The following is a 17,621-nucleotide window of genomic DNA, read 5'->3' on the forward strand; positions in this document are numbered from 1 at the left end:
GGGGGGGGGGGGGGGGGGGGGGGGAGCGCAGCACAAAGTTCTGTTTTCTTCCTGGCCGCCCGTTCGCCCGGTCCCCGCGCTGTGGTCAAGCCAACACGCGAGTCGGCCAGGCCATCTTCTTTTTGTTTTCCGGCCGGAAGATCGGCCCCCCCGCCCCCGACACCGGGGTGCATGCTGAACCCTCCCAGCCATCTCTCGGCAGCCATCGGCCGCGGGCCGAGGTCCCCCCCTCCCCCCCCCTCTCTCTCTCTCTCTCTCTCTCTCCCCCCTCGACACTCACACAACGGCCCATGGGGTAATGCCTTTTTTAGCTGGCCATCCCGACTGGCTGCCAAACTCGACCCTCCTCCTCCGCCCCTCACTCCCCCTCCCTCTATTTCCTGCCCCCTTCTCTCTCTCTCTCTCTCTCTTTCTCTTTCCTTTTCCCTCTCCCCCTCCTTCCGCCCCCCCCTCCGCGCGACCCCCCCCACACGTGGAGATGGGTCCCTCCTCCCCCCCAGCCCGGGGCGCGGAGGCGTCCCTCTGGCCGACCGGTCGGCCACTCCCCTCCTTCCGCCTGTCCTTCCTGGCGGTGGTCTTCGGCTTGCTGATGACCAAGGTGGTCTTCTCAACCGACGCCGAGGGGCTGACACTTCGCTCTGGGGTCACTCTGCTCTTGCGCGCATCCTTCGAGGCTCTCTTCGCCCTGGTGGCCCTGTCCTCGGTGGTGGCCCTATCCTCGGTGGTGAACCCGGTATCCCTGCCTGGCCAGCCGGCTGCCACCGAGACTGCCTCCAAGACAATCCCGACGACGGAGCCCGCTGCGGCACACTGTCCAGAAGGTCCCCCCTCAGCGGTCATGGATGTTGCTTGTCCCACCGAAAGGAGCGCCTCCCTGCAGGCATCCCCCTCGCCGCGGTCAACCCCCCTGCACGGGTCGGCGCCGGATTCGGAACCCCCTCCCCCTGCGTCGGCTGCAGTTCCGCCTACCGCTGCGGCAGTTTGCTCCAATGCCCGAGTCGATGAGGTGATCTTGGCTGCGCCCACCGTGCCCGATGCCGGTGGTATGCTTGACCCGGCCAATGCTCCGACTGCTGGTGCTTCCACGATAGACCCCGGCGCCGGAGGCATCACAGCCGCACTCCTTGCCGCCGGTGCCACCGCCACCGGCCCTGAGCCAGCCTACTCCCTGCAGGACAATGCCGGGCTCCTGCCGCTGTTGGCCGCCAACGACGTGCGCCTGGCGCTGTCATCCCTGCCTCGAGGCGAGCACCTCAAGCGCATGCTCAACAGCCGGAGTCGGCCTCACCTGCGCACGTATGTGCTGCAAGTCCACCTCCCGCTGTCAATCCCGACCAGCATCCCGGGCGGTCTCCGGCCCGGTCTTGCCACGGCTTCCGAGCATGCGGCCCACTTTTCCTCAAAGAGCGTCTCCAACGGCCTGACGGGGCTCCCCCGGCGGTGGGCCGTCGAGCGCAGCATGACCGACTTCCTGGTCCTCTCCCGACAGCTCCGTACCCTGGCCTACCCGGATGCCCTGGTGCGTCTGGGCCGGACCCGGGCCCCGGTTTCGAGTGCCGAGGCGCCGGTCATCCCACCGCCGGCTTCCTGGTATGCGGCCTCCTCGGCCACCATCGCCCCGGCTGGGTCTCGTCTGGCCGGGCACATCAGTGCCTTTGCCGCGGCGGCCTTCGCCAAGACCCCGCGCACTGAGGCCGGGCCCGACTCGACCAGCGAGCCGCCCGGCTCCGAGGGCGACAGCTCCACGGAGGGCACGCGCGGCGGTGTGGGCGCCGATGCCCTCCTCCGCCATCCCTGGCTTGTGCATTTGGACCTGGACCGGTTGAGTGGTCTTGTGCAGTCTGGTGCTCGCCAGGGGAGCTTCAGCCAGCATCGCACTGGCGGCTGGGTCGACGATGCCCCCGGCGCGCCGGAGGCCATCGCCGACACTTCCGGTGATGAGACGGCCCCGGTGTCACCGGTCGCATTGGCAGCCGGCGACACCGGCCCCGAGCCGCCGGTTCCTGACTCGGCCCTCCCTCGGTCGAGCACGGCCATTGCCCCGGCCACTTCGGAGCTGGACCTCCTGCAAAATGCCATGTCACTACACACAACCACTTCGGCCCAGCCGGCGTCCGGTGATGGCCGGTCCACGGGCACGCTTCCAGCTCGGTCTGGCCAGCGCCTGCTCTCGGATGACACCGCCCTCCCGGGACTGGCACATGATCGCGAGGCATGCGAGCTGCAGATCATCCTCGAGCGCTTCCTGGTCGGTACGTCCTTGTCTATCTTCCCTCCCTCCCTCCCTCTCTCTCTCTCTCTCTCTCTCTCTCTTCCCCCCCCCCTCTCTCTCTTCGGTTCCCCCTGCCCATGGGGTGGTCCCTCTGTCGCCTTCCCCAGACTGACCCTCCTCCCCTTCTCCTTCCCCTTCCCCTTCTCCTTCCCCTTCCCCTTCTCCTTCCCCTTCTCCCTCTCCTGCGCTCGACTCATCTGAAAAAAAAATGCACACAGCCGCCATGTCTGATCCAAACATCCGCGACTCGCCAGCCGCGGCACGGGCGCTTTGGCGATTCCTCCGGCCACGGTCGATGGACTTGGAGCCGACCAACTCCACTCTGGCCGCGCCGATGACATACCTGGCTCCATCGGGGTCCGTGCTCCTGGCCAATCCCCTGCCAGCACGCACGCTGTTCAGCTCCTTCGCGGCGGATGGCGTATCAGAGCTCTTTGTCCCGGTGGCGGCCATCGGCAGCATTTGTCCCACTGCTTTGTCTGGCAGCCCAGCGACCGAGATGTCCTCCTCCTCCTCCTCCTCGGGATCGCCCATGCCAGTGGCTCTCAATTCAGACCCCCTGTTGGAAGGTGTCGGTCCGCTTCGCATGGCAGACTCGACCTCCAACGGCGAGGCAACGCCCCTTCCAGGCAGCGAGAAGCCTGTCCGCGTCAATGGCAGCTACGCTTCCGACCCACAGGAGTTGGAGGCGCCGAATTTCATGCCGGCCATGGGGATCATGTCGATCCCGGCATCTGGACGTGCCTCACCGGAAGGGGGGCCCTCGCGACGGGAGTCCACGAGCCTTGGGCCCAGTGCGGAGGCCCGGCGCTCGGTCGGCGAGGTGGTCGGTGTGCATGGCGTCGATGACATCGGCCGGGCGGCCTTGTCGGTTGGCTTGGCGTGCGACTTCACGCGCGACTCTTCCCCCTCCTCCTCCTCCTCCTCCTCATCGGGTGGGTCCTCCTCCGCCGATCGCATGGTGGCCGTGCGCTTCCACGTGCCAACGGGATCGTTGGCCGATTGCATTGATGCGAACCTCTGCCGGCCAGTGTCCACCCTTCTTGATGGCCACACTTATCACCTGTCAGCGCGGTACTGGGCCGCCCTGCCGAAGCAGCCTGCCGATGGGGCGGTCCTCCTGCGGCATGTGCATGATGGTGTTCTGCAGATGGCCTCCTTCTCGCCGCGCGTGTGGACCGACATCCGTATGCAGATCGCCTCGGACATGTACCCCGGCACTCTGAATCTCTGGTTCCGTGATCACCGGGGCATTCAGCCGGTCTCTGGCCGGCCTTCTGCTACGTCGCTGCCGCGCCTCTCCATCCTCCAAAGTGGCCCACAGGTACGCGGCCTTCTCCGCTGTTCTTCTCTTTGCTCCCTGGCCTTCGTGCTTTCCTCCTGGTCCTTCCTCCCAGCCTTTCCTTCTTTCTTCCTCTCTCTCTCTCTCTTCCTCTCTCTCTTCCTCTCTTTCTTCCTCTCTCTCTTCCTCTCTTTCTTCCTCTCTCTCTCTCTCTCCCTCTCTTTCTTCCTCTCTCTCTCTCTCTCTCTCTCTCCCTCACCTCTCTCTTCCTTCTCCCCCTCCTCCTCACTCCCCTCCCGCCTGCTCCCTATTTCTTTGGGCTGACAACACTCGTCCTCCAAAAGCATGTCCCGCCCAATGTTCGCATCGATCTCCGCGCGATCCACTCGATGCGCATCCTCTCCAGTGCCGTGTCACAGCCCGACCTCACCCCTAGCTGGTCACACACCGGCGGGCCGATCCCCAGCAGCCCCTCGCTACCTGATGGGCTGGCCAGTCGCTTCACCCCGCCGCCGGATTCTCATGTCCTGGCCATCACATACTTTGCCGGGGGACCAGCCGAGCTGGGGTGCCTGGCGCTCGGTCACCATCGGACCACGCCGGTGCGTCACCTGCGCACGGTGCACCTCCTGGACCGGGATCTCTTCTTGCTGGTGTCCTGGATGCATTCCATCTGGTCGGCGGCCCTGGCGCATTGTTTGGCCGGGCGCCTGCCTCTGTGCGCGCTGCCGGTGCTGGGCGGCCTGGACGCCACGCCGGCCTTCACCGATGGCCCCAGCAGCGACTTGGCCCCGGAGTCGGTCACCTGCTGCGAGGTGGTCTTCCACACGTCCGAGGTGTCCGGTCGGCGGGACCGTTGGGCCAACTCCCTGCCGCCCGTGCCGCGGTTGCTGAGCTCCACGCCGCTGGATGGTCCGCTGGTGTTGAACAATCGCCTGTGCTTTGACAGCCGAGAAGTGGCGGCTGGCGTGGCCCCTGGCCCGGCTCCCGGGCCGGACCCTCTCAATCCGGCCACCCGCTCCCCCGGAGAGGAGTACCTTCGGCAGCACGATCCCCGGACATTGGGGTTGGTCATGGTGCGCTTCTCGGCTGGGCTGCTGCGTGCGGCCCAGACCGCCTGGCGGTATGCCCTCGTGGCACGGACCCTGCCCGGGCTGGAGCCCCAGCCGGACGCCCCGGCCCCAAGCATGGCACCCAGTACGGCGGCCGTGGCCGCGGCACACCGGGCCCTCCGTGCTCTGGAGTATTTGGCGGCTCAACTCCAACGCCTGCCGGTGGATCGCCTCTGCCTGAATGGCCTGGTGGATGGGTTCAACACCATTGGCACGGCCTCGCTGGACACGGTGTTCAGTGTGCTGGCCGCTGACAATGCCCTGAAGCAGGCTTTCCTGAGCAATGTCTACTCGGCGATGTCCCTGCACGCGGGACTCGTGCTGAGTCTGTCCAGGGATGCGGCAGTCTATGACCCGCAGCTGGAGGCCATATCGGCCGGAGTGGTGTCTCCGGCGCCGGCTCCGGCGCCGGGCAATTCCGGCGGTCTGTTGTCTTCACTGGGCAGCTTGCTGTCCTTTGGCCAGGCGCCCCCGGGCAAGGCGTCGCCCGGGGAGCCCTCCTCCCAGCGGTATTACTTCCAAAACAGTGCGTTTCCATGTCCCTCTCTCCCTCCCCCCCCCTCTCTCTCTCTCTCTCTCTCTCTCTCTCTCTGTCTCTCTCTCTCTCTCTGTCTCTCTCTGTCTCTCTCTCTCTCTCTCTCTCTCTCTCTCGCCCCCCTCCCCCCGCTGGTGGCTCCTCTTCTCCTTTGCACTCACCTGTTCAATGGGGATTTCCTCTCTCCCGCCGGTCAGTCATGTATGACATCGGGGGACACCTGCTCAGCCAGGCCGACCTGCTGCTCCTGCTGCGGACCAATGCCCCGGCAGGGGTTCTCCCGGCATCGGGGCAGCTGCAACGCGAGTGCCCGCTGCTGGGGGTGTCACCGCGGCCCTTCGAGCGTGCGGACCCGCGTAATCGGGCCCTCGCGCCGCTGATCCCTCCCCGGTCCACCGGACTGCGGCCCAATTTCGCCCAGTCGCGCTCATCTTCGGAGCTGGCGCGTGAGCTGGCCTCCTTCGATCCCCGGGCCACCTGGTTCCTGGCCGCCGGCATGGCCTGTGGCTCGCGCCACTCGTGGGTCCTAGATTGTCCGGCTACCGAGCCGGCCCGGCTGCCGACCCTCCTGCCAGCCGAGCCGCTGGGCGATGCGGAGGTGGCCCTGGCTCAGGGCATTCGCCGGGACTCGCGTGTGCTCGGCTCCATCCAGGGGATCCTGGATCATGCAGCTCGGCATGCGGCGCAAGACCTGTGCCTCTTCGTGCTGGACAAGAAGCCCGTTCGTCTGGATGTATCGCCACTGTTGGCCTGGTTCTCGCATGACTTCCCGGGGAAGTTTGGCGTACGTCAGCCCCCTCCTCCTGGGGCCCCCTGTTGCTGGGCTTCTCCACCGTCCCTGCGTCTGCTATCTCCTCGTGGATTTCAATCGCTGGCTTGCTAACCCCATGACTGCAGCTTGTCCGCGCACTGCTCTCGCATCAGAATCCCACAATCGCCTCGCAGGTGGCCATGGTCCTTTCGGCGCTCGACCCGCAGGCTTCAGCCGGTCAGCCACTTGCCCAGCCAAATGAGCCGTCCCCGTCGATCGCCCTGCGCCTGAGTGACTCGGCTCTCGGGGTTTTGCACATCCAGACCCGCCAGCCGCCGCCGGCTTTGAGCGCGCGTGATGCCGAATTTCTGGCCCAATTGGGGGCCGCTCCCCGGGTGGGGCGCTTTGCCCCGGCCGCCCTGCTGCGCTTCCCCTTCCTGGAGGACGACCGCAGCGGCGGATCAACCTACCAGCTGGAGGGCGACCGACGCGTGGGCGACCCCCGGCGGCGCTCCGTCGGGGCATCCTTCCCGGTTGACAGCTCGCACTGCCTTGTGGTGTTGGATGAGGGAAGCGTGTCGGCTCTTGAGCGACATCTGCGCCTCTGCCGCATCTTCTCTTCTTGAGGGAAAAAAAAAGGGGGACCAGCGGGTTTCCCGTCACATTTGTCCTCCCCCCCCCCGCCCTTTCGCCGTTCCGTCCCTCTAGCCGCCCTTGTTTTCATTTCTTGCCGTTTCCGCTGCCCCCCCCCCCCCTTCCCCATGTGAACGCTCTTGACCAGGGCGCCTCTGCCTTAGCAGGGGGATCCCTGTGTCGGAGATATAGAGCATTCCGTGGAAATATACTTCCCTTTGAATGCATGCGCGCGATCCACCCTTGTGCATGGAAAAAATAATTATAATAATAGACACATCTACATACGAGGGTTACTAGCGGGCAAATCCGCTTACGCGTCCGGATTGTACGTGCCCTTGTTTTCTGTGCCCTCGTGTGAGGCGAGGGCACACCCACCCACACACCCGCACACCCGCACACCCACAGGCAAGTCACCATCCAACAGCACCACCTGGTGGGCAAAAGCCCCGGAAAAGACATCTATTTGGTCTTCATACAACTAGGAGAAAGAGAATGATGGGAAGGCGAGAGAACAGTTTGAGGGGGGGGGGGGGGCGGCATATCCAACCCCTCGTGATACCAAAAAAAGGGAGAAAAATTTACTGACGGCCGGCGGAGGGGGGGGGGGCCCCCCCTCCCCCCCCCCCCCCCCCCCCGGTCACCCGCTCCTCCACAGGAGGACCTCAGTAGGGGATACCATTCTGCAGCTTCTGGAACATATCGTACGCGGTGGTGCGATAATTCTCGATGGACTTGGCGATGCACATGCGCATGAACTGGGCGGCGCCGCGCTCGGAGAGCTCCGGCTGGAAGCGGTACCGCAGGCGCTTGAACACCTCGTCGCCACCGTGCGGGAAGCACGGCAGGTTGGACCCCTGCATCAGGCGCACCAGGTGGATGACCTCCTGCATGTACGGGCGCAGGGCCAGGTAGCCCTGGACCACGAGCTCCGTGAACCACAGGTACGTCGGGCTGTCAACCCCACCGAGGACCTCGATCATCTCGCGCTTCAGCAGGAAGGGACTGGTCTCGAAGCCGCTCTTGAGGATGTCATTGAAGACCACACCGCCCGGGGAGATGCCGAGCACGAAACCGAAGTCAATGTGAATGATGTGCCCAGCCGAGTCCAGCATGATGTTGCCATTGTGCCGGTCACGCAGCGTCAGCAGGTACACAATCACCGAGTAGGCGGCCATGGACCGGGCGAAGTTGGCCCGGGCCTTTTGGAAGGCTTGGCCATGCTCCGGGCCGAAGGCATTCAGGAAGTACGTCATCAGGGAGTTGACATTCTCCCGGCCGAGCATGTCACGGGAGATGGTGTTCGGCACGACCTCGATGACACCGCACCCGGCGTCGGTGGCCACCACCCGGTACGGGTAGGTGTACATGTCCAAGCCCACCTGGGAGAAGACCCGCTGGAAGAGGGCAATCATCTGCAGGGCCAGCACATCCTGCCGGCAGTCATCACCCACCTTGAAGATGACCGACTGCCAGACGGACTCGCCATTGGCCGAAGCCGAGCCAGTGGCCCCGGGCTTCTCCACGCGGAAGGTGGCCATGAAGGGGGCCTTGGCGTGGGACTGCAGCGGCCGGCCGCTGGTGTAGTCGATGCCCAGGACCTTGCTCTCCGGGGTGGAGGGGAGATAGGCCCCGGCCGGCACGTCGAGGATCTTGCCAAGTTCCTCGTCGATCTTGGCCTTCTTTTCGCGCTTGGACTTGCGGATGTACGGCCGCAGGGACCCGGAAATGCCGGTCACCTGGGCGAAGAAGGAGAACTCGCGCTCATAGTAGGCCGAGTCCTCGCGGCTGAAGGAGGACACCACCTGCTGCAGGAGCTCATCCAGCACCGGCTTCAGGGCGTCCGGCTGCTCGCCCTCGGCATCGATGTACATGTTGGCCTTCATGTTCCAGATGAACTGATGGGCCAGCAGCTGGCCGCGCGGGTCGCGCGCGATGCTCCGAATGTAGTTGGCAATGTGCCCGCTCTGGTCATACCGCAGGGCCTGGACAATTTGCGGGGTGTAGAAGAGCATATGCGCGGCCGGGGTCTCATCCAACACGCGCACCGCATACTGCAAGACCAGCGGGTGAGCACGGTACTTCGGCAGGAAGAGGGCCAGGGCCGACATCGGCGGCACCGCCGCCCATGAGGGCAAAAACCGCAGGGCCGGCACCGAGCGCTCCAAATTCTCCGGCGTCAGCAAATACCACACGGCAGCCGGGTAGTGCTGGGCCTCGATCGGATCGGCGGCCACCAGGCGTTCCAGCGCCGGGGAAATGACCTCCCCGGCCGGGGGAACACGCTCGACCAGGCGCAAGGCCAGCCCCGGGTCCAGGCTCCAGGCGATGTCGGTGGCCGCCCGCCAATACTCGCGATTGGTGAGGGTATGCCGGGCGGGGAAGGCCGCGCCGAGGACCGCCCGCACGGCCTCCATCACCCCGACGACCCGGGAATTGCCCAAGGCCTGGTGCCAGCCCGGGGCAGAGAGGGCCGGCACATCGGACAGGGCCGCCGCCGAGGCCAGGCTCGGCAGCTGGGCGGGGATGCCGGTGCCGGTCACACCGGCGCCAGGTCCCATCATGTCGGCTGTCGCATCATCCTCATCGACCAATGCACCGAGCGACCCCTCGCCCATTGGCAGGGTGGAGAAGTCCGTGCCGACCGGAGTGCTGGCACTGGTGCTGGCACCGGAGCCGGTCCCCGACCGCAGAAGCCCCCCGCTGGCCGGGGCCGGATAGCTCCCGGCCGACAGCCAAATAAGCAGGCGATCAATCTCGAGAGCCACCAAGTGCATGAGCAGGCGGTGTGGCTCCTCGCCGGCATACCGGGCCAGCGCGGCGGCCACCGTCCCGGCAGTGGGGCTGGTCGCCGGCGGCAGGGCCGTCAGCAGCCGCAAGACCTCGGCCATGGTGGCCAGCTCCTGGAGCTGGCGGCCGATGTGCCCCGGAGACCAGCACGGCCGACCGGCGAACCACGTCAGCAGGCTATGCACCACGCTCAGATGCAGGACGCGCACCTCGGCCGGCTGGCCGTAAAAGATGCCGGACCCGATGAGCGACAGGGCAATGTGCGCGGCCAGGAACCGGCCCAGGCGGGCCTCGGGCAGGGTGGAGAGCGTGGCATTGAAGGTCTCCCGGAGGAAGTGCATCAGCAGCTCCGCATGGACCGGGGACTTGTGCATGCGCGAGGAGGTGTATGACAGGAGGAAGCGCAGGACGGCCGTCTGACTGGCGGTGGCCAGCAGGTGCGGCTGCACCGGCTGATACTCCCCCGGCGGTTGGTAATCGATCTTCCCGTACACCGGGTCCACCAGGGCCGCCGTGGCAAAGAGCCCGGTCCGCGCGCGAACCGCCTGCGACCAGCCCAGCACGATGTTGCTCAGCAGGGCCGTCTCAAGCTCCGGGCGCGAGACAATCAACCACCACCAGGCATCGACACAGGCCTCGGCCACGTGGGCCGCCAGGTCCGCCCGGCCGGAGATGAAGGGCAGGCGACCGAGGATGCGCAGGATGGAAATGGCCTCGCCCGACAGGTCAAAGGGAATGGCCGACTCGCTGGCGGCGGCCGACGTGGGGCGCGGGCTGGCCGCCGCGGCGGCCAAAGCCGCGGCCGCATCCCCCGGCGCATGGGCCAAGGCCTCCCCGGCCCCGGTGCCGGACAGGACCAGGTACGCCGCGGCCCGGAGGATGATGCTGCGAATGCCGGCCGGGCTGACCAGACCGGCCATGCCGGGATCCTGGCTGATGGCCGACCGATCGGCCAGAGCGGCGCCCGGGCTGATGACATCGCACGGGGCCGACTGCTCCAGCTGGGCCACCAGCAGGCGCAGGCTGGCAAGCAGGGAGCGCGTGAGACGCCGGGCAGCGGGCGGGGCCCCGGTCCCCGGCTCCCCGGCCAGCGTGGCCGAGCTGATGTCCGCCGAGGCTGGCAGAGCACCCACCGAGCCGGAGATCAGCTTGGAGCGGAGCTCCCCGGCGTAGGTGCTTTGCTCGCAGAGGAGTCGCGTCAGGCGGGACGCCGCCAGTGCATTGTGACACAGGGCCATGGAGGCCAGGTCATCCGGCTCCGGAACCAACTGGCGCTGGTCCAAGGCCGCAAAGTGCGTGGCCATGCGAACGGCATACTCCGGGCCCGGCACATCGAACCAGGGAACCACCACGGCCTCGAGCCCGGCAAAGTCCGGCCCGGTCAGCAGACGCACCGAGCTCGGGGAGGACTTGTTGGCGTACGCCACAAACAGGGCCCGGAAGGCCTCGGGCGATTCGGTGTACAGGCGCCCGAGCCACCGGGTGGCCAGGTCCCCGCGCAGGTAGTCCCCCGTGCGGGCCAATTCCACCGGATTGGTGGACAGGGCCACGCGCAGGAGGCTGCCGGCCCCGGGCACGGCCGCCGGCACCAGCAGCCCGGCCATGGACCCGGAAATGGACAGCTGACTGGCCCGATAGGTGGCCAGGATCAAGGCACCAAGGGTGTCAATGAGCAGGGAATTGGCATGCAGATGCGTATTCAGCAGGAGGATCTGATCCAGGAAGCGCCGGGCCGCGACGGCCATCAACGGATCGAGGTCGACACTGGCCGCCAGCAGGCGCTGCGCCTCGCCGGCCAGCACCGTGTCCGGGGTGCGCAGGCGCCGGGCCTGGCCCAGGGCCCGGGCGAAAAGGGCCTCCGACAGCCGGTCCAGCGTGGTGTCCAGAGGGGCGGCAAAGCGCGGGGCCGCCGCCGCCAGCCCCAGCAATGCCCGGACACTGAGCACCGGCCGCAGGCGCTCCACCAGGGCCACGGTGTAGATGAACAACTGTTGCACATGGCCCAGAGCACGGAGATCGCCCACCGGCAGGTAGTTCACCAGCAAGCCGCGGACCTCCGGCTTGACGGCCGGCCAGGAGAAGCGGACCAGCGACGGGTCGGCCTGCAGCCCGGCATCAAAGGCCTGCAGGCCGCCCGCGCGGAAGAGCGCCGGGGTGGCATGGGCCACATACACGAATGCCGACCGAAGGGCCGAATCCGAGGGAAGCCGAGCCGTGAAGCCAAGTTGCGTGGCCAGGAACCAGAACTGCCGGAAGAGCAGCTCCACCCCATCGCCCACCGGCGAGGGGGAACCACCGCCCATGGCGGAGGCGGTGGTGGTGCTGGCGCCTTCGCTGGTGCCGGCCGGCTGGAGAATGGTATACGGGACCACGGCCCCGGTGGCCGGGCAGCGGAAGTCCGCCTGGACGATGGATCCCATCAGGCGCACGATGGCCGCCAGCTTGGCCAGGGTCTCGGAGTCATTGCGCAGGGTGGCCTGCGTGGCGCGAATGCCCCGCTCGATGAACACCCGGAGCAGGGCCACAAGCAGGGCGGCGCGCGTCTCGCACCGCTGCAGGTAGGCCAGACGCCCGGACAAGCGGGTCATGTAGGCCACCGCGTCGACGACCACCGCCCGACGGACCTTGTCCACGCTGGGGTCGGTGTCCTCAGACAGGAGCCCGGCAAAGAAGGCCACCACCTGGTGACGGATGGTGACCCCGGTCCCGGCGACCGGCTGCTCGGCCCCCACCAAGACCGCCATGCGGGACAGCTCGCGCGAAATGCTGGAATACACCGAGTCCGAGGGGATGCCCCGCTCCAGCAGCGAGTGCGGCAGGGCCGACGACGAGTTGAAGTGCTGCTGCAGCGACACCATGATGTGGTGCACCAGAAGCGGCATGCTGGGGATGGCCAGCGCCAGGGCGCCCAGCGCCCGGATGGCATTCAGCTCGGACAGGTGGTGCAGCAGGGTATCCGAGGGCCCGGTGGCCAGGGCATCCGGCGCCGTGGCGCGGCTCGTGCCGAACATGGCACTCGAGATGGAGGTAATCATGTCCCGCAGGCGGAGCTCGGTGTCCGTGAGCCCGGCGGCGGCGGCGCCGGCGCCGGTGGCCGCCGCACTGCTGTTCAAGGCCAGCCCGGCCAGCGGGATGGACGACACCGAGTAGCTGGACATCGACAGGGGAAGGCCACTGGCGGAGGTGGCCCCGGTGGCCGAGGCACCGCGCGCCGGGCCCGGCCGGGGGCCGGTGGCACACGACAACAGGAGAACCTGCACAAAGTCCCCGACCAGCGTGGTGGCCAGGAGCCGGTAGAGCTCGCTCTCCGGTGTCAACATGGCAAAGAGCGGCAATGGATCGAAGAGGGCCGACTCCAGGATCTTCAGGATGGTGTCACCATGTTCGGGGTACCTGCGCGGGGTATGGCAGGCAGGGTGCGATGATGGGGCGCGATGGCATGTCAGTGCCGAAAGGCGAAGCAGCGAGAAGGAGGCAAAACTGAGAAGGAGGGGGGGGGGGGGGAACGACAGCTGGGACATTCTCGCTCCGGCGATGGGGCCCATCGCAAGAGGGATCCTCGGTCGCAGGCGGGACACCGACGCACTTGGTGGCCAGCAGGAAGAGGGCCGAGGAGCAGGCACGCGTGGCGAACACCTGCGGGCCGAGGCCGGCCACAGTGCCAGACGGGACCATCCCCTGGAGGATGGACGTGCAGTAGCCGATGCAGTCGTCCGGGCTGACGATGTCATCGCGCAGCATGGCCAGCAGAGACAGGGAGGTCTGGATGACGGGCGCAAACATGGTGCTTGGGTCAGACTGGGGCCATGGCCCGGGCGTGCAGCCGGGGGACATGCGAGGGGCACGAAGAAGGCAGGCCGCGCGTGTCTTTCCCGCTGGCGGAAGGCCAAATGGAACGCGCGCGCGCAACGCACCAGCGATGAGGACAGAGTCCGATAGAGGAAGGCCACCTCACCAGCGAGGGACTCATCGGCCAGGCCGACGATCTCATTGGCCCGAAGCAGGCAGAAGTCCAGTTCGTTGGTGACGAAGTCCAGCAGCACGGCATCATGATCGCCGGCCGGGGTGTCCTCACTTCCGCCGCCGACCGCCAGCGGGCCCTCGGCCACCGACGGCGAGGACAGGGTAGCCACCGAGGCGGTGGACGAGGACTCGCACTCGGCCAGCGAGCTGGCCAGAACTGGTGTCGGGCACGTGGCCACGCGGCCCTGGAGGTAGTGCACGACACTGGGCCGTGGGAGGAGCGCGTACGGGTTTCCAGCAAGTGTGTGTGTGTGTGTGTGTGTATGTAGGGGCGGAAGCGGGAGCGGCGGCCGGGTAAGTATCAGGAGCCCCCTGCAGCGGAGTTGGCTGGCCCCGGGGAGGAAGGGGGGAGCAATGCACTGTTCGTGACGGCAAGCCGGCGATACGCACACACGATGGATGATGTCGGTGAAGGGGCGCGCAGCGGCGGCGGCAGCAGCGGCGCACGCCTGCTGGTGATCACTCTCATCGAGTAGAGTGCCATCAGCGGAGGGTTCCTGCTCCAGGCGACTGGCCGTGTCCAGCATGACCCCCTGCTCCAAGCCCGACACCAGTTGCGACACATGCGACAGGAAGGAGGTGAAGGCCGGCAGGGGAACAATGTGCGAGGGCCCACAGCTGAAGGCACCGAGAATGCCTTCCAGGAGAGCGCAGCAGTTCGGGTCCTTCAGGGCTGGTGGAGGGCCGGCCAGTAGGTCAGTAAGGATGTTGCCGAGTAGGAGAGGAGGGCTCCCCGAGGGGGGAAATGTGCGTGTGTGTGTGTGTGTGTGTGTGTGTGTGTGAGGGGGGGGGGGGGGGGGGAGGAGCGACAGGGCTGCGTACCATAGCTGCCTGGGCTGGCCGCCGGAGCGAGAGACTCCAGAGAGGAAATGCGCCGGAGCAGGCGGTCCATCAGGAAGGCACGGCTGGGACTGCGCGTGGGCAGAGCATCGGCCGTCTCGAGCATAACCTCGACAAGGCGAGCAATCACCTTGCGGTCGACTGGCCAGGGCAGCGTGCGTGTATGAGCGAGAGGGAGGGAGGGAGGAGGGGAATGGACGGGAGAAACACAAAGAGTGAGCAAAGCAGATGCGGTGGCAGAGGATACCCAGAAAGACCGGATGCAGAGGCGGGGCCAGGCGAGGCGAGGCGAGGCGAGGTCACACTGCGCACACTGGCCATTGGGGAAGAGGTCCGGCGAGGAAAGGGCCGTCAGGCCCAGGGCAATGGGCTCATCCGGGGAGATGATCGGGGCCGGCAGCGACAGCACCGACAGGCGGAAGAGGGCGATGACAGCGGCCAGCTGACGCTCGCCCTGGGGGCGATTTTCGTTTGGACCCACATGCCAGGGGAGGAACAGTGCACAAGCGAAAGGACATCAAGCCGGGTGAGCGGAAGTCGGCGAGGAAAAGAAAAAAGGTGAAATGAAAGAAGGAGAGGTCGGAATGCGGGAGGGGGGGGGGGAAGGGGGAGGGGGAGGGAGGAATAAAAGAGGAGAACGCCGCGTGGCGCACCAGCAGGTCGGCCGTCACGCGCTTGGCGGGAGAATACTCGCCGGAGGCGGCCTGCATGATGATGTACGAGTCGGCCGGGCCGCCGGCCGGGAGGAAGTCCAACGCCCGAGACACCAGGGTTTGGGGAACGATACCGGCCAGGAAAGACAGGATCCCCTGGTGGTCCTTCGGATCGCCGGACTGGTGGCAGATCTCCACCCACCGGAGGAGAGACGCCTCGAAGGTCTCGGTGGTGGCATGCTGCCGGCCGACCGGCGGGGCGGCGCCGGCCGAGGAGACGGCCTTCGACAGGAGGGTCATCGAAGCGGCGCTCGAGGGGGCCGGCACCAGCGGCGCGCCGTCAGGCAGGGCGGTATTGGCGCTACATGGGCGGGAGGTCAGCAACTGGTGGTGAGGAGCAGCCGGCCGGCCGGCCGGGGGGGGGAGGGCAGGGGACAGGGGGCGGGGTGACACGGGGAGGGACATACACCATGGCTTCGGCCGCGGCCAGTGATGGGTGCGGTAGAGTGGGAGGAAGGGGCGACCTCTGGAGCACGATCGGCGAGGGGCGAGGGGCGAGGAAGCCAGGAGACAGCCGGGCGAGTGGGGAGAGAGAGAGAGAGAGAGAGGGGGGAGGAGGGCGGGGGAAAAAGGTGAAGGTGTGAAAGTGGGGCCCACTCAGAGAGGCCAGGCGCTGAGGGGGCACCAGCCCCGGGCCGGTGCGGCAAGAGTATTCTCCCGGCTTGGTCCCGAAGCGGCGAGGTGCCTCGGGGCGCCTCACGGGCCCCGCTCGGGTCTCGCCGTCCTGTGCGCACCGTGGAGGCCATCACTCGCGCATGAAAGAGCTCCACAACATCGGAATAACGCCCAAAGCGTAGGGAGCGCACGCCCACCATCGGGGGCTGGTATTCTCCGGGTCCAACGGGCGGGGGGGGGCGGGGGCGGGACACCCCAACCCTGTTTCAGAGGACCGGCAGCGAGCCGTCCTGGCTCGCCACAGCGCCCGGGCCCCACTGCCCGGGCCTCTCGCTGCTTGGGTGGCCGTGGCGAGGGCGGGCCCGTTCTGGGGGCGGGAAATAAAAACGGAAGCTCCTCGCGCCGGGTCCCCCCGGCCCGTGTCAGCCCCACAGGCCCCACGCGCCTCCGCCCACATCCTCGATCAAAGCGCGTCCCCGGGCAGCTGGGTGGGGCGTCTTTTGTCGTCCCTTTTCCCCGGGGTTCTGCGCGGCATGCCTGGGCGTGGCACCGGCGCTGGCGCCGGCGCCGGCGCCGGAACCGGTGCATATGCGCGCGACCGGGGCCCGGCCGACACGCCGCTCCGCTGCTTTCCAATCTCGTGTCCCCCCGCCGCGCCAGGATCTCGCACTGCTGCGCGCGTCAGCCCGGCTGGGCAGCGCATGTCTCTCGGCCCCCCGGGTGGGGCATTCCATGGAATTGATGCAGGCCCCCCCCCCCCCCCCCCCCCCCCCCGCCCAAACCTGGCGCGCACGAAGCGCCTCCGTTGCAGCCCCCCTTCCTCGCTTTGGGCTGCCCCGGGCGAAAGCGCCCGGTCTTCCCCCGCCAGCCGGGCCTCGGGGGCGGGAATGTCCCATGCGTGGGCACCCCAAGTGCCAACGTCGCATTTGCGCGGGACACGCGCCCGCCGCCGGGCCCTGCCGCCCGAGATCATGGCAGCCAGCTCGTCGGATTTGTTCACACTCTCGCTGACGCGTGCGCGCATTCAATCCACAGCCGGAGACAGGAAGCAAACGAGCAGGAAAGAGAGCGAAAGAGGGAGAGAGACAGAGGGGGGAGGAAAGAAAAGCACACGGGGACACAGGCAGCTCCATTTTCCCCCCGCCGAGGAGAGCGCGGGAACGAGGCGAGGGCGAGCTACCTCCACTACTCATTGGCCCCGAAGTAGCGCGGGTTCTTCTCAATGCGGATGATGCGCACAAGCGGCTCGACATCCTCCTCGCTGTCGGACGGCCCGCGGCCCGGGACCGTGGTGGCCTCCGTGGTGTAGGTGACCACGACACGGTCAAACTGGACCGCGTGCTCGAGCGGCGCCGCGTCAGCCTGCGAGGCGGCCAGCGAGCGCCGATGGATGGACCGGATGTCGAAGCTGAGCGCCTGCACCAGGAAGTCATGGGCCTCCTGGAAGGTGGGGTAAAACTGGAAGGTATTCCGCCGGCACAGGTGTTCCAGCGAGGCCAAGGCCTCCTCGGTGAACTCCACCGAGGAGAAGTCCGTGGATGAGGTGGGCGGAATCCACTCCGGACGCGTGGCGTCCGGGAAGGCGTCCACACTGGGCAGGGGAGAAAGTGGAGAGAGAGAGAGCGAGAAAGAGGGAGGGAGGGAGGGAGGGAAGAAAAGGGGGCGGGGGATCAGAGGGCCGGGAATGCATGGTGGCAGGCAAGGGATCGCGCGAGGACAAGGGGCAGGCAAGATGCCACGGGACGGGCGTGACAGGGGCACGTACTCCGGGTTGTAGCCCTTGATGTCGTAGATGGGCGTCCCGTCGATCAGATCGATGCCGGACAGATGCAGAACGCCATCCTTCACGGCGTCCAGGGTGACCAGGCTCAGGCCCAGGGGGTTGGGCCGGTGGGGCGAGCGCGTGGCGAAGACACCCACCTTCTGGCCGAAGCGCGGCGGGGTGACCTTGCTCTTGAGCGGAGCCCCAGGGAGGTTGGTGTTCTCGTGGAAGCCGAAGATCAGGTAGAGGTGCGAGTAGTCTGGGCCGGGCCGGGCCAGGGGAGGGGGGGGGGG

At 67.2% G+C, this 17,621-nt stretch overlaps 3 protein-coding genes across 3 annotated transcripts in view; 1 reads left to right on the forward strand and 2 right to left on the reverse strand.

The window, feature by feature from the left end:
* Positions 1-389: 389 nt before the first annotated feature.
* On the forward strand, positions 390-6,875 carry H696_00518 (hypothetical protein). The gene is made up of 5 exons (XM_009494391.1): positions 390-2,252; positions 2,491-3,596; positions 3,899-5,192; positions 5,399-5,985; positions 6,099-6,875. The coding sequence occupies exons 1-5, from the start codon at positions 479-481 to the stop codon at positions 6,576-6,578; spliced, it is 5,241 nt and encodes a 1,746-aa protein (XP_009492666.1). The 5' UTR covers positions 390-478; the 3' UTR covers positions 6,579-6,875.
* Positions 6,876-7,215: 340 nt separating this feature from the next.
* H696_00519 (phosphatidylinositol 4-kinase) lies at positions 7,216-15,497 on the reverse strand. Its single transcript, XM_009494392.1, has 8 exons — positions 15,359-15,497; positions 14,892-15,252; positions 14,551-14,692; positions 14,221-14,379; positions 13,789-14,071; positions 13,290-13,602; positions 12,962-13,137; positions 7,216-12,768 (listed from the first exon to the last, which is right to left on the reverse strand). The coding sequence occupies exons 1-8, from the start codon at positions 15,361-15,363 to the stop codon at positions 7,251-7,253; spliced, it is 6,957 nt and encodes a 2,318-aa protein (XP_009492667.1). The 5' UTR covers positions 15,364-15,497; the 3' UTR covers positions 7,216-7,250.
* A 1,031-nt stretch (positions 15,498-16,528) lies between these two features.
* H696_00520 (hypothetical protein) overlaps positions 16,529-17,621 on the reverse strand; it is a 2,339-nt gene continuing 1,246 nt past the window's right edge. The window contains exons 3-4 of the mRNA XM_009494393.1: positions 17,332-17,587; positions 16,529-17,157 (exon numbers count right to left, since the gene is read on the reverse strand). Coding sequence (XP_009492668.1) covers positions 16,752-17,157; positions 17,332-17,587 — 662 coding nt within the window. The 3' untranslated portion in view covers positions 16,529-16,751. The remainder of the gene's footprint in view (positions 17,158-17,331; positions 17,588-17,621) is intronic.

This window comes from Fonticula alba (genome assembly GCF_000388065.1).
Source record: "Fonticula alba strain ATCC 38817 unplaced genomic scaffold supercont2.1, whole genome shotgun sequence".
Classification (NCBI taxonomy): Eukaryota; order Rotosphaerida; family Fonticulaceae; genus Fonticula; species Fonticula alba.